This window comes from Heterodontus francisci, chromosome 33 (assembly GCF_036365525.1).
Source record: "Heterodontus francisci isolate sHetFra1 chromosome 33, sHetFra1.hap1, whole genome shotgun sequence".
NCBI classification, from domain to species: Eukaryota; Metazoa; Chordata; class Chondrichthyes; order Heterodontiformes; family Heterodontidae; genus Heterodontus; species Heterodontus francisci.
In genome coordinates, this window is record NC_090403.1 from 58,191,421 (window position 1) to 58,212,945 (window position 21,525).

General features: G+C 47.8%; 1 protein-coding gene across 1 annotated transcript; it reads right to left on the reverse strand.

Annotated features, from left to right (window-relative positions):
- Positions 1-4,273: 4,273 nt before the first annotated feature.
- Positions 4,274-20,197, reverse strand: mreg (melanoregulin). The gene is made up of 5 exons (XM_068013039.1): positions 20,115-20,197; positions 17,024-17,183; positions 16,075-16,165; positions 15,503-15,660; positions 4,274-4,637 (listed from the first exon to the last, which is right to left on the reverse strand). Exons 1-5 carry the CDS (start codon positions 20,195-20,197, stop codon positions 4,431-4,433), a joined length of 699 nt encoding a protein of 232 aa, XP_067869140.1. The 3' UTR covers positions 4,274-4,430.
- Positions 20,198-21,525: the final 1,328 nt, after the last annotated feature.

The window sequence follows — 21,525 nt, forward strand, 5'->3', positions numbered from 1 at the left end:
CAACATGGAGGAGTACTGACTCATCAGCTGAGGGAGGGCAGTAGGTGGTAATCAGTAGGAGGTTTTCTTGCCCATGTTTGACCTGATGCCATGAGACTTCATGGGATCCAGAGGCGATGTTGAGGACTCCCAGGGCAACTCCCTCCCTACTGTATACCACTGTGCCTCCACCTCTGCTGGGTCTGTCCTGCCGGTGGGACAGGACATACCCGGGGATGGTGATGGCAGTGTCTGGGACATTGTCTGTAAGGTATGATTCCGTGAGTATGGCTATGTCAGACTGTTGCTTGACTAGTCTGTGGGACCCAGATGTTAGTAAGGTGGACTTTGCAGGGTTGACAGGGTTGGGTTTGCCGTTGTCGTTTTCGGTGCCTAGGTCGATGTCGGGTGGTCCGTCCGGTTTCATTCCTTTTTGTTATTGACTTTGTAGTGGTTCGATACAACTGAGTGTCTTGCTGGGCCATTTCACAGGGTGTGTAAGAGTTAACCACATTGCTGTGGGTCTGGAGTCACATGTAGGCCAGACCAGGTAAGGACAGCAGATTTCCTTCCCTAAAGGACATTAGTGAACCAGATGGGTTTTAACAACAATCGACAATGGTTTCATGGCCATCATTAGACTGGCATTTGTTAATTCCAGATTTATTAATTAAATTAAATGGGTGGCACAGTGGTTAGCACCGCAGCCTCACAGCTCCAGGGACCCGGGTTCGATTCTGGGTACTGCATGTGCAGAGTTTGCAAGTTCTCCCTGTGACCGCGTGGGTTTTCGCCGGGTGCTCCGGTTTCCTCCCACTGCCAAAGACTTGCAGGTTGATCGATAAAGTGGCTGTTGTAAATTGCCCCTAGTGTAGGTCGGTGGTAGGGAATATGGGATTACTGTAGGGTTAGTATAAATGGGTGGTTGTTGGTCGGCACAGACTCGGTGGGCCGAAGGGCCTGTTTCAGTGCTGTATCTCTAAATAAATAAATTCAAATTCCACCTTCTGCTGTGGTGGGATTCAAACCCATTTCCCCAAATCAATATCCTGGGTCTCTGGGTTACTAGTCCAGTGATAATACAACTACGCCACACCCTCCCCAGTCAGTACTGAGGCAGCGCTGCACTGTCAGAGGATCAGTACTGAGGGAGCGTAGCATTGTCGGAGGGTCAGTACGAGGGAGTGCTGTACTGTCGGAGGGTCAGTACTGAGGGATCACCTCACTGTCGGAGGGTCAGTATTGCGGGAGTGCTGCACTGTCAGAGGGTCAGTACTGAGGGATCGCCGCACTGTCGGAGGGTCAGTATTGAGGGAGTGCTGCACTGTCGGAGGATCAGTACTGAGGGAGTGCTGCACTGTCGGAGGATCAGTACTGAGGGATCGCCGCACTGTCGGAGGGTCAGTACTGAGGGAGCGCCGCACTGTCGGAGGATCAGTACTGAGGGAGCGCTGCACCGTCGGAGGGTCAGAATTGAGGGAGTGCTGCACTGTCATGGTATCAGTACTGAGGGATCGCCGCACTGTCGGAGGGTCAGTACTGAGGGAGCGCTGCACTGTTGGAGGATCAGTATTAAGGGAGTGCTGCACTGTCGGAGGGTCAGAATTGAGGGAGCGCTGCACTGTCGGAGGGTCAGTACTGAGGGATCACCTCACTGTTGGAGGGTCAGTATTGAGGGAGTGCTGCATGCACTGTTGGAGGGTCAGGACTGAGGTAGCGCTGCACTGTTGGAGGGTCAGGACTGAGTGTGTGCTGCACTGTTGGAGGGTCAGTACTGAGGGAGCGCTGCACTGTCGGAGGGTCAGTACTGAGGGAGCGCTGCACTGTCGGAGGGTCAGTACTGAGGGAGTGCTACACTGTCGGAGGATCAGTACTGAGTGTGTGCTGCACTGTCGGAGGGTCAGCACTGGGAGAGAGCTGCACTGTTGGAGGGTCAGGACTGAGGGAGTGCTGCACTGTTGGAGGGTCAGGACTGAGGGATTGCAGCAATATCGTAGGGTCTGTACTGAAGGTGTGCAGCACTGTTGGAAGGGCAGTACTGGGGGAGTGCTGTACTGTCGGAGGGTCAGTACCGAGGGCGCGCAGCCCTGTTGCAGGGTCAGTACTGAGGGAGTGCTGCCCTGTCGGAGAGTCAGTACTGAGGGATCACCTCACTGTCAGAGGGTCAGTACTGAGGGAGTGCTGCACTGTCAGAGGTATCACCTTTCTGATGAGATGTTAAATCAAGGCCCCTGTCTACCCTATCAGATGCTGATCTGAAATTCCATGGCCCCTGTTTGGAACTGGAGTAGGGGGGAGTTCTCCGCCTTGTCCTGGGGCCAATATCTATCTCTCAGTGAACCTCACCAAAACAGATGATCTGGTAATTATCACATTAAATCACAGAATAATACAGTGCAGAAGAGGCCCTTCGGCCCATCGAGTCTGCACCGATACATTAAAACACCTGACCTGTCTACCTAATCCCATTTGCCAGCACTTGGCCCATAGCCTTGAATGATGTGTCAAGTGCTCATCCAGGTACTTTTTAAAGGATGTGAGGCAACCCGCCTCTACCACCCTCCCAGGCAGGGCATTCCAGACCGTCACCACCCTCTGGGTAAAAATGTTCTTCCTCAAATCCCCCTTAAACCTCCTGCCCCTCACCTTAAACTTGTGACCCCTCGTAACTGACCCTTCAACTAAGGGGAACAGCTGCTCCCTATCCACCCTGATCTTGCCCCTCATAATCTTGTACACCTCGATCAGGTCACCCCTCAGTCTTCTCTGCTCCAGCGAAAACAACCCAAGCCTATCCAACCTCTCTTCATAGCTTAAATGTTCCATCCCAGGCAACATCCTGGTGAATCGCCTCTGCACCCCCTCCAATGCAATCACATCCTTCCTATAATGTGGCGACCAGAATTGCACACAGTACTCCAGCTGTGGCCTTACCAAAGTTATATACAACTCCAACTTGACCTCCCTGCTTTTGTAATCTATGCCTCGATTGATAAAGGCAAGTGTCCCATATGCCTTTTTCACCACCCTATTAACCTGCCCTTCTGCCTTCAGAGACCTATAGACAAACACGCCAAGGTCCCTTTGTTCCTCGGAACTTCCCAGTGTCAGGCCATTCATTGAATACTTCCGTGTCACATTGATGTTTGTGGGATCTTGCTGTGTGCAAATTGGATGTCTTGTTTCCTACATAACAACAGTGAATACTGTCAGGCAAACCCACCACCTGCCAAGAGTGTGGAAAATTAATTTCGCCACATGAACATTGATTTTAAATAGATGTTGGTGAAGAAAGAACTTGCTTTAAAAAACAATTGGAGACTTTGGCTGGAGAGACATTAGCATATCAACAGACAAGTGCTTCAAAGGACAATGGGGCCATTCCCTGCTCCAATCTAATCCACAATGGACTTTTGATTACCAGACATTAAAGCATTCCAGGTTAACCACTAAGATGGCCAAATACACAAACAGACCTGTTCAGACCAGTTTAGTCACATGACAACCTGACTGTTGGAGATTTTTTGAATTTGAACTTGCCACAGGGTTAAAACTCAGAAAGCTGTTTGCTCCTGGACTGAGAACACCTCTCTCCTATCTGCTCCCACCTCTTTCTCATGGAACGGAAGATTCATTGAAGACACGTAAAGTCAAAGAGAGACAAGTCTCCTACGTGAACAAGGTTTAAGAAGAATACTGGGCCCCAACGAAAAGTAAGAGCTGTCTACAATCAAAGACTTTACGGCGAGCTGGAAACACAGAAACAGTAACAATAAACCCCCTTCAGAGACTGCCTCAAACCTTTCTACTTTATTTTTCTTCTGCTCTTTTCTGTCCCTCTTTGCATGTATGTATCCCATGTGCATGCTAGCGTGGGTGCATCGTATATCCGTAGGCGTTAACCGAATTAAAGTAAGTTTAATAAATTTCACTTTTCTTCTTTAAACCGAAGAAAACTTGGTGTGCTCATTTCTTTGCCTTATAATTGGAAAGCGGTGAACAAGGATTCACCAAGGGGGAACTCAAAACACAGTGTGTTTAAAAAAAATTAAACCCTGTTACAATAAGACCAGGTGAAGACAGTAACAGACCCCTAGACACCTTTCTCAACTGGTTGTAACACTACACTTCCAAGGATGAGCACGTGAAACGCCACAGAATAAAGGCTATGGGCCAAGTGGGAGAAAATGGGATTAGATTGGATGGGTGCTTGATGGTCGGCGCAGACGCATTGGGCCGAAGGGCCTGTTTCTGTGCTGTGTAACTCTATGACTCTGTGACTCTGAGTACTTCATTGGCTTTAAAACACTTTGGGATGTCCTGAGCTTGTGAAAGGCGCTACAGAAATGCAAGACTTTCTTTACCTTCCATTCATTCCAACAGGAAAGATGGTCAATTACTGCAACAACCGTTGGAAAACATGGATGAGGAATTCCAGGTTGGACTGATAATCACAATTCCAACGATCTGGACAGCAAGGCATCTTCATCAACCTCTTCCAGCTCCTCATCTGTTACTGCGTTGATTTCATTGGTTTTTTTAATTAGAACGGCTGAATTGTGTTCATCCTTCTCGGTCTCAGGGCTCAGCTCGTGGGGATAATACATTTTGGCCTTTAACAGAAAGTCTTCTGCAGCATCCAGTGTGATCAGACGGTCCTGCACACACACAAATCATCTCTCACTTTATCACCAGTTTCCTCTGTTTCAGCCAACCTCAACACCTCTACTCGCACTAGTTACAGTCTGACCAGCTGCTGACCTAATATTCACACACAGAGGAGTCACAGGACAGCAATCTGCAGGAGCATCATCTCACTGGTTATTGGGGACAGAGCCCGTTTTAATGGTTATAGGGTACAGGCCCCACTTACTGATTATAAGGAACAGTCCTGCCAATGCACAGAATGATTTCCTCTCTCTATGTTGATGTGTGCTGTCATTTAAAGGGGCAGTCACATTCAAATAAGAACTGATTTCAATTTGACCAAGCAAAGAACCAGCACAGACTCGATGGACCAAATAGTCTCATTCTATGTCAGAGTCATTACGGCATAGCAGGGTGACATTCAGCCCATCGAATTCATGCCAGCTCTCTGTAGAGCAATCCATTCAGCCCCACTCCCCCACTCAATCCCCGAAGCCCGGCAAATTTATTTCCCTCAAGTGCCTATCCAATTTCCTTTTGAAATCATTCATCCTCTCTGCTTCCACCACCCTTGTAGACAGCAAGTTCCGGGTCATTACCACTCACTGCGTAAAAATGTGTTTTCTTATATTCCCTCTGCATCTCCTGCCTAAACCTTCAATCTGTGTCCCCTAGTCCTTGTACCATTTGTTAATGGGAACAATCTTTCCTTGTCTAACTTAACTAAACCTGTCATAATCTTGTACACCTCTATTAAATCTCCCCTCAATCTCCTTTGCTCCAAGGAGAACAACCCTAGCTTCTCCAAACTAACCTTGTAACTAAAATCCCTCATCCCTGGACCCATTCTGATAAATCTACTCTGCACCCTCTCAAGGACCCTCACATCCTTCCTAAAGTGCGGTGACCAGAACTGGATGCAATTCTCCAGTTGGGCCTTACCAGAGCTTTATAAAGGTTCAGCATAACTTTCCTGCTTTTGTACTCAATACCTCTGTTTATGAAGCCCAAGATCCCATATGCTTTATTAACCACTCTCTCAATATGTCCTGTCACCTTCAAAGATTGATGCACATGCACCCCCAGGTCCCTCTGTTCCTGCACACTCTTTAGAACTGTGCCATTAAGTATATATTGCCTCTCCCTATTCCTTCTGCCAAAATGCATCACCTCACATTTCTCTGTATTAAATTCCATCTGCCACCTGTCTGCCCATTCTGCTAGTTGATCTATGTCCTGTTGCAGTTGACTGGTATGATCCTCACTGTCTGCCACTCCTCCGAGTTTGGTCACATTGGCGAATTTTGAAATTTTACTCTGTATTCCAATATCCAAGTCATCAATGTGTATATATTAAAAAAGCGGTGATACTAACACTGATCCTTGGGAAACACCACTGTCTTCCATCCTCCAGTCTGAAAAACAATCATTTACCATGACTCACTGTTTTCTGTCCTTAAGCCAATTTTTTATCCAAGCTGACACTGACTATTCCATGAGCATCAATTTTGTTAACCATCCTTTAACATGGTACTTTGTCAAACACTTTCTTAAAATCCAGATAGACAACATCCATCGCATTCCCTTCATCAAACTGCTCTTACTTCATCAAAAAATTCAATTTGAGAAGTCAAGCATGATCTGCCTTTTACAAATCTGTGCTGACTCTCCTTAATTAACTCAAACCTCTCCGAGTGCCTGTTCATTTTTTCCCTGATTACTGTTTCGACAATCTTACCCACCATTGACATTAAACTGGCCTGTGGTTACTAGGAATGTCCTTACACCCATTCTTGAATTAGGGTGTTGCATTTATTTATTCATTCATGGGATGTGGGTGTCACTGGCCAGGCCAGCATTTATTGCCCATCCCGAATTGCCCTTGAGAAGGTGGTGGTGAGCTGCCTTCTTGAACTCCTGCTGTCCTTGGGGTATAGGTATACCATCAGTGCTGTTAGGGAGGTAGTTCCAGTATCTTGATCCAGTGACAGTGAAGGAACGGCGATATAGTTCCAAGTCAGGATGGCGTGTGACTTGGAGGGGAACTTGCAGGTGGTGGTGTTCCCATGCATCTGCTGCCCTTGTCCTTCTAGGTGGTAGAGGTCGCGGGTTTAGGAGGTGCTGTCTAAGGAGCCTTGGTGAGTAGATGGTACACACTGCTGCCACTGTGTGTCGGTGGTGAAGGCAGTGAATGTTTAAGGTGGTGGATGGGGTGCCAATCAAGCGGGCTGCTTTGTCCTGGATAGTGTTGAGCTTCTTGAGTGTTGTTGGAGCTGCATCCATCCAGGCAAGTGGAGAGTATTCCATCACACTCCTGACTTGTGCCTTGTAGATGGTGGACAGGCTTTGGGGAGTCAGGAGGTGAGTTACTCACTGCTGAATTCCGAGCCTCTGACCTGCTCTTGTAGCCATGGTATTTATATGGCTACTCCAGTTCAGTTTCTGGTCAATGGTAACCCCCAGGATGTTGATAGTGGGGGATTCAGTGATAGTAATGCCATTGAATGTCAAGGGGAGATGGTTAGATTCTCTCATTTGAGATGGTCATTGCCTGGCACTTGTGTGGTGCGAATATTACTTGCCATTTATCAGCCCAAACCTGGATATTGTCCAAGTCTTGCTGCATCTGGACACAGCCTACTTCAGTATCTGAGAAGTTGTGAATGGTGCTGAACATTGTGCAATCATCAGCGAATATCACCACTTCTGACCTTATGATGGAGGGAAGGTCATTGATGAAGCAGCTGAAGATGGTTGGGCCTAGGACACTACCCTGAGGAACTCCTGCAGTGATGTCCTGGGACCGAGATGATTGACCTCCAACAACCACAACCATCTTCCTTTGCGCTAGGTATGACTCCAGCCAGTGGAGGGTTTTCCCCCTGATTCCCATTGACCTCAGTTTTGCTTGGACTCCTTGATGCCATACTCGGTCAAATGCTGTCTTGATATCAAGGGCAGTCACTCTCACTTCACCTCTTGAGTTCAGCTCTTATGTCCATGTCTGGACCAAGGCTGTAATGAGGTCAGGAGCTGAGTGGCTCTGGCAGAACACAGACTGAGTGTCAGCGAGCAGGTAGTTGTTAAGTAAGTGCAGAAGTGATTAATTTCCGCTGCTCGGGTTGGGTTGGGCGCGGGAAAAAAAATCAAAGGACTCGGGCCTGGCGGGCTCGGAGCGGGTTTCAATTGCAGACTCAAGCCGGCCTTTAGCACAGGTCTTCAGTACTATTAGTGGAAAGTTGTCAGGGATCATAGCCTTTGCAGTATCCAGTACCTTCAATCGTTTTTTGATTGCCACTCTCCAGTCCTCTGACACCTCCCCCATACTGTCCTTTGACGTCAATGCTTGCCTTTGGAAATACACCAATCAGATCTGTGATATTTCACTTCGCCCGCACTGCGCTCTCTCTCTCTCTTTTATTCCCAATGCCACCCCCCCCCCCCACTGCGCTCTCTCTCTCTTTTATTCCCAATGGCTCCCCCCACATCACTCTCTCTCTCTCTTTCTCTTTTATTCCCAATGGCTCCTCCCACTGCGCTCTCTCTCTCTATTTTATTCCCAATGGCTCCCCCCACATCACTCTCTCTCTTTCTCTCTCTTGTATTCCTAATGCCTCCCCCCACTGCACTCTCTCTCTCCCTTTTATTCCCAATGGCTCCCCCCACATCACTCTCTCTCTTTCTCTCTCTTGTATTCCTAATGCCTCCCCCCACTGCACTCTCTCTTTCTCTCTCTCTTTTATTCCTAATGCCTCCCCCCACTGCACTCTCTCTCTCTCTTTCTCTCTCTCTTTTATTCCCAATGCCTCCCCCCACTGCACTCTCTCTCTCTCTCTCTCTCTCTTTTATTCCCAATGCCTCCCCCCACTGCACTCTCTCTCTCTCTTTTATTCCTAATGCCTCCCCCACTGCACTCTCTCTCTCTCTCTCTCTTTTATTCCTAATGCCTCCCCCCACTGCACTCTCTCTCTCTCTTTTATTCCTAATGCCTCCCCCACTGCACTCTCTCTCTCTCTCTCTCTTTTATTCCCAATGCCTCCCCCCACAGCACTCTCTCTCTCTCTCTCTCTCTCTTTTATTCCTAATGCCTCCCCCCACTGCACTCTCTCTCTCTCTTTTATTCCCAATGCCTCCCCCCACTGCACTCTCTCTCTCTCTCTTTTATTCCTAAAGCCTCCCCCCACTGCACTCTCTCTCTCTTTTATTCCCAATGCCTCCCCCCACAGCACTCTCTCTCTCTCTCTTTTATTCCCAATGCCTCCCCCCACTGCACTCTCTCTCTCTTTTATTCCCAATGCCTCCCCCCACTGCACTCTCTCTCTCTTTCTCTCTCTTTTATTCCCAATGCCTCCCCCCACTGCACGCTCTCTCTCTTTTATTCCCAATGCCTCCCCCCACATCACTCTCTCTCTTTCTCTCTCTTTTATTCCCAATGCCTCCCCCCACTGCACTCTCTCTCTCTTTTATTCCCAATGCCTCCCCCCACTGCACTCTCTCTCTCTTTCTCTCTCTTTTATTCCCAATGCCTCCCCCCACTGCACGCTCTCTCTCTTTTATTCCCAATGCCTCCCCCCACATCACTCTCTCTCTTTCTCTCTCTTGTATTCCTAATGCCTCCCCCCACTGCACTCTCTCTCTCTCTTTCTCTCTCTCTTTTATTCCCAATGCCTCCCCCCACTGCACTCTCTCTCTCTCTTTCTCTCTCTCTTTTATTCCCAATGCCTCCCCCCACTGCACTCTCTCTCTCTCTCTTTTATTCCTAATGCCTCCCCCCACTGCACTCTCTCTCTCTCTTTTATTCCCAATGCCTCCCCCCACTGCACTCTCTCTCTCTCTCTTTTATTCCTAATGCCTCCCCCCACTGCACTCTCTCTCTCTCTTTTATTCCCAATGCCTCCCCCACTGCACTCTCTCTCTCTCTTTTATTCCCAATGCCTCCCCCCACTGCACTCTCTCTCTCTCTCTTTTATTCCTAATGCCTCCCCCCACTGCACTCTCTCTCTCTCTCTCTCTCTCTCTTTTATTCCCAATGCCTCCCCCCACAGCTCTCTCTCTCTCTCTCTCTCTTTTATTCCTAATGCCTCCCCCCACTGCACTCTCTCTCTCTCTTTCTCTCTCTCTTTTATTCCCAATGCCTCCCCCCACTGCACTCTCTCTCTCTCTTTTATTCCTAAAGCCTCCCCCCACTGCACTCTCTCTCTCTCTTTTATTCCTAATGCCTCCCCCCACTGCACTCTCTCTCTCTCTTTCTCTCTCTCTTTTATTCCCAATGCCTCCCCCCACTGCACTCTCTCTCTCTCTTTTATTCCTAATGCCTCCCCCCACTGCACTCTCTCTCTCTCTTTCTCTCTCTCTTTTATTCCCAATGCCTCCCCCCACAGCTCTCTCTCTCTCTCTCTCTTTTATTCCTAATGCCTCCCCCCACTGCACTCTCTCTCTCTCTTTCTCTCTCTCTTTTATTCCCAATGCCTCCCCCCACATCACTCTCTCTCTTTCTCTCTCTTGTATTCCTAATGCCTCCCCCCACTGCACTCTCTCTCTCTCTTTTATTCCTAAAGCCTCCCCCCACTGCACTCTCTCTCTCTCTTTTATTCCTAATGCCTCCCCCCACTGCACTCTCTCTCTCTCTTTCTCTCTCTCTTTTATTCCCAATGCCTCCCCCCACATCACTCTCTCTCTTTCTCTCTCTTGTATTCCTAATGCCTCCCCCCACTGCACTCTCTCTCTCTCTTTTATTCCCAATGCCTCCCCCCACTGCACTCTCTCTCTCTCTCTTTTATTCCTAATGCCTCCCCCCACTGCACTCTCTCTCTCTCTCTTTTATTCCTAATGCCTCCCCCCACTGCACTCTCTCTCTCTCTTTTATTCCCAATGCCTCCCCCCACTGCACTCTCTCTCTCTCTCTTTTATTCCTAATGCCTCCCCCCACTGCACTCTCTTTCTCTCTCTTGTATTCCTAATGCCTCCCCCCACTGCACTCTCTCTCTCTCTTTTATTCCCAATGCCTCCCCCCACTGCACTCTCTCTCTCTCTCTTTTATTCCTAATGCCTCCCCCCACTGCACTCTCTCTCTCTCTTTTATTCCCAATGCCTCCCCCCACTGCACTCTCTCTCTCTCTCTTTTATTCCTAATGCCTCCCCCCACTGCACTCTCTCTCTCTCTTTTATTCCCAATGCCTCTCCCCACTGCACTCTCTCTCTCTCTCTTTTATTCCTAATGCCTCCCCCCACTGCACTCTCTCTCTCTCTTTTATTCCCAATGCCTCCCCCCACTGCACTCTCTCTCTCTCTCTCTCTCTTTTATTCCCAATGCCTCCCCCCACAGCACTCTCTTTCTCTCTCTCTCTCTTTTATTCCTAATGCCTCCCCCCACTGCACTCTCTCTCTCTCTTTCTCTCTCTCTTTTATTCCCAATGCCTCCCCCCACTGCACTCTCTCTCTTTCTCTCTCTTGTATTCCTAATGCCTCCCCCCACTGCACTCTCTCTCTCTCTCTCTCTTTTATTCCTAATGCCTCCCCCCACTGCACTCTCTCTCTCTCTTTTATTCCCAATGCCTCCCCCCACTGCACTCTCTCTCTCTCTCTCTCTCTTTTATTCCCAATGCCTCCCCCCACAGCACTCTCTTTCTCTCTCTCTCTCTTTTATTCCTAATGCCTCCCCCCACTGCACTCTCTCTCTCTCTTTCTCTCTCTCTTTTATTCCCAATGCCTCCCCCCACTGCACTCTCTCTCTTTCTCTCTCTTGTATTCCTAATGCCTCCCCCCACTGCACTCTCTTTCTCTCTCTCTCTCTTTTATTCCTAATGCCTCCCCCCACTGCACTCTCTCTCTCTCTTTCTCTCTCTCTTTTATTCCTAATGCCTCCCCCCACTGCACTCTCTCTCTTTCTCTCTCTTGTATTCCTAATGCCTCCCCCCACTGCACTCTCTCTCTCTCTCTCTCTTTTATTCCCAATGCCTCCCCCCACTGCACTCTCTCTCTTTCTCTCTCTTGTATTCCTAATGCCTCCCCCCACTGCACTCTCTCTCTCTCTCTCTCTTTTATTCCCAATGCCTCCCCCCACAGCACTCTCTTTCTCTCTCTCTCTCTTTTATTCCTAATGCCTCCCCCCACTGCACTCTCTCTCTCTCTTTCTCTCTCTCTTTTATTCCCAATGCCTCCCCCCACTGCACTCTCTCTCTTTCTCTCTCTTGTATTCCTAATGCCTCCCCCCACTGCACTCTCTCTCTCTCTCTCTCTTTTATTCCCAATGCCTCCCCCCACTGCACTCTCTCTCTTTCTCTCTCTTGTATTCCTAATGCCTCCCCCCACTGCACTCTCTCTTTCTCTCTCTCTTTTATTCCCAATGCCTCCCCCCACTGCACTCTCTCTCTCTCTTTCTCTCTCTCTTTTATTCCCAATGCCTCCCCCCACTGCACTCTCTCTCTCTCTTTCTCTCTCTCTTTTATTCCCAATGCCTCCCCCCACTGCACTCTCTCTCTCTTTCTCTCTCTCTTTTATTCCCAATGCCTCCCCCCACTGCACGCTCTCTCTCTTTTATTCCCAATGCCTCCCCCCACATCACTCTCTCTCTTTCTCTCTCTTGTATTCCTAATGCCTCCCCCCACTGCACTCTCTCTCTCTCTCTCTCTTTTATTCCTAATGCCTCCCCCCACTGCACTCTCTCTCTCTCTCTTTTATTCCTAATGCCTCCCCCCACTGCGCTCTCTCTCTCTCTCTCTCTTTTATTCCTAATGCCTCCCCCCACTGCACTCTCTCTCTCTCTCTCTCTTTTATTCCTAATGCCTCCCCCCACTGCACTCTCTCTCTCTCTCTTTTATTCCTAATGCCTCCCCCCACTGCACTCTCTCTCTCTCTCTTTTATTCCTAATGCCTCCCCCCACTGCACTCTCTCTCTCTCTCTTTTATTCCTAATGCCTCCCCCCACTGCACTCTCTCTCTCTCTTTCTCTCTCTCTTTTATTCCCAATGCCTCCCCCCACTGCACTCTCTCTCTCTCTTTCTCTCTCTCTTTTATTCCCAATGCCTCCCCCCACTGCACTCTCTCTCTCTCTTTTATTCCTAATGCCTCCCCCACTGCACTCTCTCTCTCTCTCTCTCTTTTATTCCCAATGCCTCCCCCCACATCACTCTCTCTCTTTCTCTCTCTTGTATTCCTAATGCCTCCCCCCACAGCACTCTCTCTCTCTCTTTCTCTCTCTCTTTTATTCCCAATGCCTCCCCCCACTGCACTCTCTCTCTCTCTTTTATTCCTAATGCCTCCCCCACTGCACTCTCTCTCTCTCTCTCTTTTATTCCCAATGCCTCCCCCCACAGCACTCTCTCTCTCTCTCTCTCTCTCTTTTATTCCTAATGCCTCCCCTCACTGCACTCTCTCTCTCTCTTTCTCTCTCTCTTTTATTCCCAATGCCTCCCCCCACAGCACTCTCTCTCTCTCTCTTTTATTCCCAATGCCTCCCCCCACTGCACTCTCTCTCTCTTTTATTCCCAATGCCTCCCCCCACTGCACTCTCTCTCTCTTTCTCTCTCTTTTATTCCCAATGCCTCCCCCCACTGCACGCTCTCTCTCTTTTATTCCCAATGCCTCCCCCCACTGCACTCTCTCTCTCTCTTTCTCTCTCTTTTATTCCCAATGCCTCCCCCCACTGCACTCTCTCTCTCTCTTTCTCTCTCTTTTATTCCCAATGCCTCCCCCCACTGCACTCTCTCTCTCTTTCTCTTTTATTCCTAATGCCTCCCCCCACTGCACTCTCTCTCTCTTTCTCTCTCTCTCTTATTCCCAATGCCTCCCCCCACATCACTCTCTCTCTCTCTCTTTCTCTTTTATTCCCAATGCCTCCCCCAACTGCGCGCTCTCTCTCTCTCTCTTTCATTCCTAATGCCTCCCCCCACTGCACTCTCTCTTTTATTCCCAATGCCTCCCCCCACTGCACTCTCTCTCTCTTTCTCTCTCTCTTTTATTCCCAATGCCTCCCCCCACTGCACTCTCTCTCTCTTTCTCTCTCTCTTTTATTCCCAATGCCTCCCCCCACATCACTCTCTCTCTTTCTCTCTCTCTCTTTTATTCCCAATGCCTCCCCCCACTGCACTCTCTCTCTCTTTCTCTCTCTCTTTTATTCCCAATGCCTCCCCCCACATCACTCTCTCTCTTTCTCTCTCTCTTTTATTCCCAATGCCTCCCCCCACTGCACTCTCTCTCTCTTTCTCTCTCTCCCTTTTATTCCCAATGGCTCCCCCCCCACTGCACTCTCTCTCTCTCTTTTATTCCCAATGGCTCCCCCCACATCACTCTCTCTCTCTCTCTTTTATTCCTAAAGCCTCCCCCACTGCGCTCTCTCTCTCTCTCTCTTTTATTCCTAAAGCCTCCCCCACTGCGCTCTCTCTCTCTCTTTTATTCCTAATGCCTCCCCCCACTGCACTCTCTCTCTCTCTCTTTTATTCCTAATGCCTCCCCCCACTGCACTCTCTCTCTCTCTCTTTTATTCCCAATGCCTCCCCCCACTGCGCTCTCTCTCTCTCTTTTATTCCCAATGCCTCCCCCCCACTGCGCTCTCTCTCTCTCTTTTATTCCCAATGCCTCCCCCCACTGCGCTCTCTCTCTCTTTTATTCCCAATGCCTCCCCCCACTGCGCGCTCTCTCTCTTTTATTCCCAATGCCTCCCCCCACTGCACTCTCTCTCTCTCTCTTTTATTCCTAATGCCTCCCCCCACTGCACTCTCTCTCTCTCTCTTTTATTCCTAATGCCTCCCCCCACTGCACTCTCTCTCTCTTTTATTCCCAATGCCTCCCCCCCACTGCACTCTCTCTCTCTCTTTTATTCCCAATGCCTCCTCCCACTGCGCTCTCTCTCTCTTTTATTCCCAATGCCTCCCCCCACTGCACTCTCTCCCTTTCTCTCTCTCTTTTATTCCTAAAGCCTCCCCCCACTGTGCTCTCTCTCTCTCTTTTATTCCCAATGCCTCCCCCCACTGCACTCTCTCCCTTTCTCTCTCTCTTTTATTCCCAATGCCTCCCCCCACTGCACTCTCTCCCTTTCTCTCTCTCTTTTATTCCCAATGCCTCCCCCCACTGCACACTCTCTCTCTCTCTCTTTTATTCCCAATGCCTCCCCCCACTGCACTCTCTCCCTTTCTCTCTCTCTTTTATTCCTAAAGCCTCCCCCCACTGTGCTCTCTCTCTCTCTTTTATTCCCAATGCCTCCCCCCACTGCACTCTCTCCCTTTCTCTCTCTCTTTTATTCCCAATGCCTCCCCCCACTGCACTCTCTCCCTTTCTCTCTCTCTTTTATTCCCAATGCCTCCCCCCACTGCACTCTCTCCCTTTCTCTCTCTCTTTTATTCCCAATGCCTCCCCCCACTGCGCTCTCTCTCTCTTTTATTCCCAATGCCTCCCCCCACTGCACTCTCTCTCTCTCTCTTTTATTCCCAATGCCTCCCCCCACTGCACTCTCTCCCTTTCTCTCTCTCTTTTATTCCCAATGCCTCCCCCCACTGCACTCTCTCCCTTTCTCTCTCTCTTTTATTCCCAATGCCTCCCCCCACTGCACTCTCTCCCTTTCTCTCTCTCTTTTATTCCCAATGCCTCCCCCCACTGCGCTCTCTCTCTCTTTTATTCCCAATGCCTCCCCCCACTGCACTCTCTCTCTCTCTCTCTCTCTCTTTTATTCCTAATGCCTCTGCTGATGACTCTGATCAACTTCATTGGTTTTAAATTCAGACTTTTCCAAGTAAATTTAAATCAGTCTGTTTTGGGTTTCACCATGTCACCTCCAATACTGAATCTATCTATTGCTCATCCCCTCCCCCATCCCCTTCCTCTCTCTCACCCTCATTCCCATCCTCACTTTCATCCCCTCGCTCACCCTAACCTCACCCACCAGAACAAAGATGTATCTCTCTGCCGGCATTTTATTTTCAAATATCGATGTTTCCTGAGCGAGGATGTCCAGCAGCTTCTTTGCCTTGGGCGCATTCCGCATGCTGTACGATGTTGCAGATGTCACATTCAATAGCAGATCAGTCTCTGCAAGAAAACCTGCAGAACAACACAGTCACTGAGAGTACAATGGATACACAGCAATGGATACACAGCAACACCACAATGCAGTGCACAACTGATTCAAACGGCACAGGAAACTGGGCCAAGGTTGGCTTCTGAGGGAGGGAGGGAGGTGAGAGGGTGCCAGAGGGATAGGAGGGACACAGAGAGAGTGGGGGGGGGGGGGGGGGGGGAACAAGGAAAGGGAGGAGGGTGAAAGGAAGAGGGAGGGAGTCAGAGGGAGGGAGGGAAAGAGAAAGGGGAGAGCACAAAAGGGCAGGACTGAGGGAGAGAGAAAGGGAGGAAATAGCAGAGGGGCAGAGAGAGAGGGTTGGGAGGGAAGAAGCTAGAATGTACTTTGTGGGAAACTGAATTATCATTTCTCCCTTGAGGTAAAACATTTTTACATACCCAGCTTTTCTAAAATCATCTTCCACTTCTCCAGTATGTCTCTGCGTTCCTGTCGAACAGCGTGAATGTCAAAGCTGAGGCGACGGTAACCCTAGGACAGAGGAGACAGGGTTTTACCTGCATCCGATCATACATTCAGCTCCCAGGGTCATTGCCCCGCACTCTGACCTGTCCGGGGTCACTCCCCCGCACACTGACCTGTCCGGGGTCACTCCCCCGCACTCTGACCTGTCCGGGGTCACTTCCCCGCACTCTGACCTGTCCGGGGTCACTCCCCCGCACACTGACCTGTCTGGGGTCCTCCAGGTTTATACCTTAACCTTGTACCTGTATTTTCCTGGCTATTTCATGCTGTGTACTTCCAGCTTTTCCAATTTTCCTTTGTGTAAAATCATTCGTTTTTGTCCCTGCCTCAGTTTATCAGCTCTAAAACCCTGTGCCTTTGTCACCTCCATACTTGACTATTCCAATGCTGTCCTGGCCGGCGTCCCATTTTCAGCCTCGGTAAGCTTCAGCTCATGCAAAGCCCTGCTGCTCCTGTCCTATCTCGTACTAAGTCTTATTTATCTATCACCCCCTGCCCCATCCTCACTGATCCACCTTGACTCTCACTTACATTGTCGCTTCGGTTTAACATTCTCACCCTGATCTTTAAATCCCTCCATGAGCTCATCCCACATCCAACAAACCCATCCCTTAATTCCACATTCTTCCAACTCTGGCTTGTTGTACAGACCCTCTCCCTTCAACCTACCCTTGGTGGCTGCACCTTCACTACCTGAGCCCCACCTTTTGAAATCCCTCCCGAAGCCTCTCAAACCACCCCCTGGCCTCTATCTGATTATTCCTCTGTAAATTTCCCTGGGACCTTTGTCTATGTTAAAGTTATTCTATGAATGCATATTGCTGTCATTTGTAAAGCTAAAGTTAATTGAAACTCATAATTCACCTGAGAGCCCCTCCGGGTCCGAGACCGTTTCTGCAGCAAGTTGTAAAGTTCCCGATCATCATCTCTTTCCATGTGGGACGTATCATGGGGCTCATTCCACAAGTTTGTTTGTTCAGATCTTCTGCGCTGAGCTTCTTGGGCAAAATACAGCAACGTCTCGCTGTTCATATAAAGGACAAAGGAGTCTGGTCACTTGCTACTTTCTCTAATTAACTTACAGAAGGATACCTATTTAAATGACGACAGATCACTTAGAAATGAACATTAGTATAAAAGGCATGGAATACAAAAGCAAGGAAGTTATGATGAACCTTCACAAAACATTGGTTCAGCCTCAACTGGAGTATTGTGTCCAATTGTGGACACCACACTTTAGGAAGGATGTGAAGACTTGAGAGAGGGTGCAGAAAAGATTTATGAGAATGGTTCTGGGAATGAGAGACTTCAGTTATGAGGACAGATTTGGAGAAACTGGGATTGTTCACCTTAAAGAGAAGGTTGGGAGGAGATTTGATAGAGGTGTTCAAAATCATGAAGGGTCTGGACAGAGTAGACAGAGAGAAACTATTCCCATTGGTGAAAGGGTCGAGAACCAGAGAACGCCAATTTAAGGTGATTGGCAAAAGAACCGATGGCGACATGAGGAACAACATTTTATGCAGCGAGTGTTTAGGATTTGGAATGCACTGTCTGAGAGTGTGGTAGAGGCAGGTTCAGTGACTGTTTAGGATCTGGAATGCACTGTCTGAGAGTGTGGTGGAGGCAGGTTCAGTGAGTGTTTAGGATCTGGAATGTACTGTCTGAGAGTGTGGTGGAGGCAGGTTCAGTGAGTGTTTAGGATCTGGAATGCACTGTCTGAGAGTGTGGTGGAGGCAGGTTCAGTGAGTGTTTAGGATCTGGAATGCACTGTCTGGGAGTGTGGTGGAGGCAGGTTCAGTGAGTGTTTAGGACCTGGAATGCACTGTCTGAGAGTGTGGTGGAGGCAGGTTCAGTGAGTGTTTAGGATCTGGAATGCACTGCCTGAGAGTGTGGTGGAGGCAGGTTCAGTGAGTGTTTAGGACCTGGAATGCACTGTCTGAGAGTGTGGTGGAGGCAAGTTCAGTGAGTGTTTAGGATCTGGAATGCACTGCCTGAGAGTGTGGTGGAGGCAGGTTCAGTGTGTGTTTAGGATCTGGAATGCACTGCCTGAGAGTGTGGTGGAGGCAGGTTTAGTGAGTGTTTAGGATCTGGAATGAACTGCCTGAGAGTGTGGTGGAGGCAGGTTCAGTGAGTGTTTAGGATCTGGAATGCACTGCCTGAGAGTGTGGTGGAGGCAGGTTCAGTGTGTGTTTAGGATCTGGAATGCACTGCCTGTGAGTGTGGTGGAGGCAGGTTCAATCAGGTTTTTCAAAAGGGAATTGGATAATTATCTGAAGGGAAAAGATTTGCAGGGCTACAGGGAAAAGGCAGGAGAGTGGGACTAGCTGAGTTGCCCTCCAGAGAGCCGACATGAATATGATGGGCTGAATGGCCTCCTCTTGACCTGTAACCATTCTACTATTCTATGATTAAGGGCTATGTAAAAACCAGCCTCACTGTCTAGTGCAGGATTACATATGGCTGCTGGATGGTTCAGATTAACTTTCGTTAAGCGACCACTGTTGTTCATCATTTACAAAACCGATTTGGACAAGGAAGTACAATTTCAAAATTTGCAGATGATGCCAAGTTGTGGGGTGAAGTTAAACACAGAAGGACTGCAATAAAATACAGGAAGACATTAATAAACTTGCAGATTGGGCATGTAAATGACAAATGAACTTCAATATAGTTAAGTGTGAGGCGATACATTTTGGTAGGAAGAATAAGGAGAACTTAGTTCTTGGAAAATAAGAGTTTAAGTGGCGGAGGAGCAGAGGGACCTGGGAGGACCGATACACAAATCACTAAAAGCAACGGTACAGGTTGATAAGGCCATAAAAAAAGCAAACAAAGCACTGGGGTCAATTTCTATAAGGAATAGAATTGATAAGCAGAGAATTTACATTAAACTTATACAGAACCTTGGTTAGACCTCACCTGCCGTATTGTGAACATATATTAGAGAAAGGATTTCGAAGCATTGGAGAAGGTACAAAAAAGATTGACTAGAATGATACCAGACTGAGAGATTATAAATATCAGGAAAGACTGAAGAGGCTGGAGTTCTTTTCCCTAAAAAAGAGAGAAAACTGAGGGTGATCCAGTAGAAGTCTTTAAAATTATAAAGGGTTTGATAAGGTAAATGTAGTGAAGAAGTTTCCAGTTTCAGATGAGACCAGAACCAGGGGCCATAAATATAAGATTGTCATGAATGAATCCAATAGGGAATTCAGGAGGAACTTCTTTACCCAGGGAGTGGTGAGAATGTGCAACTTGGAACCACAGGGAGGGGTTGAGGCATAGATTGGATACAATTAAGGAAAAGCTAGATAAACACACGAGAAAGAAAGGAATAGAAGGAAATATTGATAGGGTTACATGAAGAAAGGTGAGAGGAGATGCGTGTGGAGCAGAAACACCAGCATGGACTTGTTAGGCCGAATACTTTGCAGTGAATACTTTGGAATGGTCAATGCTTAGTTGCGGACCTCAACTGGAGGAGAAATAGGAGCTACAGTTGCTCTTAGCATCTTGGACTGGGGAGAGGAAACTCCAGGATTCCTTCTGCTAATCAATTCCAGTTTACTCAATCTGATCTCCTTACCTGAGCCAATCCCATCCCAACCCAACCCAACCCATATAACCCAACACAAATCAACTTCACCATGCAAACCAATCTAACTCCACACTACATAATCCAACTTTCACCCCCCCCCCCCCCCCCAAAGCAATTCAAAGTAAACCCATATAACTCCTGACCCTGAACCCTACATGCATCTAGCTCCCTCTCTGAAAAATCCTAAGAACCCATTCACCTGCCTGCTTTGGAAAGATGCAATAGATAGATATGAGTCACCAATTATTACATAAAACTCTTTGCTGCCTGTTTATCCCACATCAGCTGCCTGATCAAAACAGATTTCCAGCTTAAAATCTTGCAAGTAAATCAGAGTTTGTGTGCAATGTTTACCTGATGATTGGTGTCTTCTCCTCTGGCTCATCTTCCCCACAGCACGAGCAGCAGATGCGATAAAAGACATTCCTATCCCCCATTTCACAGTGCTTCAATCTTAGTCAGACTACAGCAGCAGAGACAGGTAGCCCCAGAGAAAGGAAACATGCAGCAGTTGGGGGAAAATTAACCAACAGCAGGGAATTCAACTAGCTGAGAGATCAGCCTGCGTTTGAGGTGTTTCTCACTAATGGCACTCCTGTGGTTTGTATAATATTAAATTCATGGATTATATGAATATTTTTTCTTGAGAGGATCAAGTCATGGGTGATCATGTGAAAGCTTTGGTGATTAACTCTCCCCTCCAGCTAAACAAAGAAACATAAAGTACATTGAAAGGTCTGATAAAAACAAGTTCCATGTAATGGCTCACAACTGAGATTCAGCCAAGCTGACTTGCGTTGAACAACACTGGCTGGAATTCTGAATATTATAGCAACATTGCCAAACAAAAATAAAATGTCTTCATTAGAAACAAACTATTCACATTTGAAGTTAGCAACCATTATACTTGTGACATGTGAAAGTCAGCACTGCTTCAGAGGTCCAGCTCAGTATATGTGCTTTTGTGCATTCTTCAATGTGGAGACGGCTGTCAAAGCTGAATTTATTGTTCATGCCTTGAACCACTGGGAAGTTTGATACAACTGAGTGGCATGTTGGCCACTGTGGAGGACAATTAAGGGTCAACAACATTGATCTGGCCTCAGAGAGAGTGCAGTGTAGATTTACTAGAATCATACCTGGACTCCAAGGGTTAAATTACAAGGAGAGATTACACACACTAGGATTGTATTCCCTGGAATTTAGAAGGTTAAGGGGTGATTTGATTAAAGTTTTCAACATATTAAGGGGAACAGATAGGGTAAATAGAGAGAAACTATTTCTGCTGGTTGGGAGTCCAAGACTAGAGGGCAGAGTCTAAAAATTAGAACTAGACCTTTCAGGAGTGAAATTAGGAAACACTTTTACACACAAAGGGTGGTAGAAGTTTGAAACTCTCTTCCTCAAACAGCAATTGATTCTGGATCAATTGTTAACTTTAAAACTGAGTTTGATAGAGTTTTGTTATCCAAAATTATTAAGGGATATGAAACAAAGGTTCGTATATGGAGTTAGGTCACAGATCAGCCATGAGCTTAATGAATGGCAGAACAGCTTGAGGGGTTGAATGGCCTCCTCCTGTTCCTCTGAACACACTCATTTCATTAGCTGTGGTTTCAGCTCTACACAGTCTATTTTAAGATGTCATTCTCTTTCAGTCTTGCTCCATTTGGGTGAAAAAATACATTTCCTGCAGACCGACAATTGAATGCTTTTTGCTCCATTTTTAACTGGCTTTTTCTCATTTTAGTAATTTTTCCATATC

Excerpts from the sequence above, each read along its gene's own strand:
- mreg (XM_068013039.1), bottom strand. The coding sequence starts at position 20,197 with ATGGGGGATAGGAATGTCTTTTATCGCATCTGCTGCTCGTGCTGTGGG. Across the intron at positions 17,184-20,114 it reads GAGAAGACACCAATCATCAG|CGAGACGTTGCTGTATTTTG; the intron begins GTAAACATTGCA and ends TTATATGAACAG. Across the intron at positions 4,638-15,502 it reads AGAGATACATCTTTGTTCTG|GACCGTCTGATCACACTGGA; the intron begins GTGGGTGAGGTT and ends GTGTGTGTGCAG.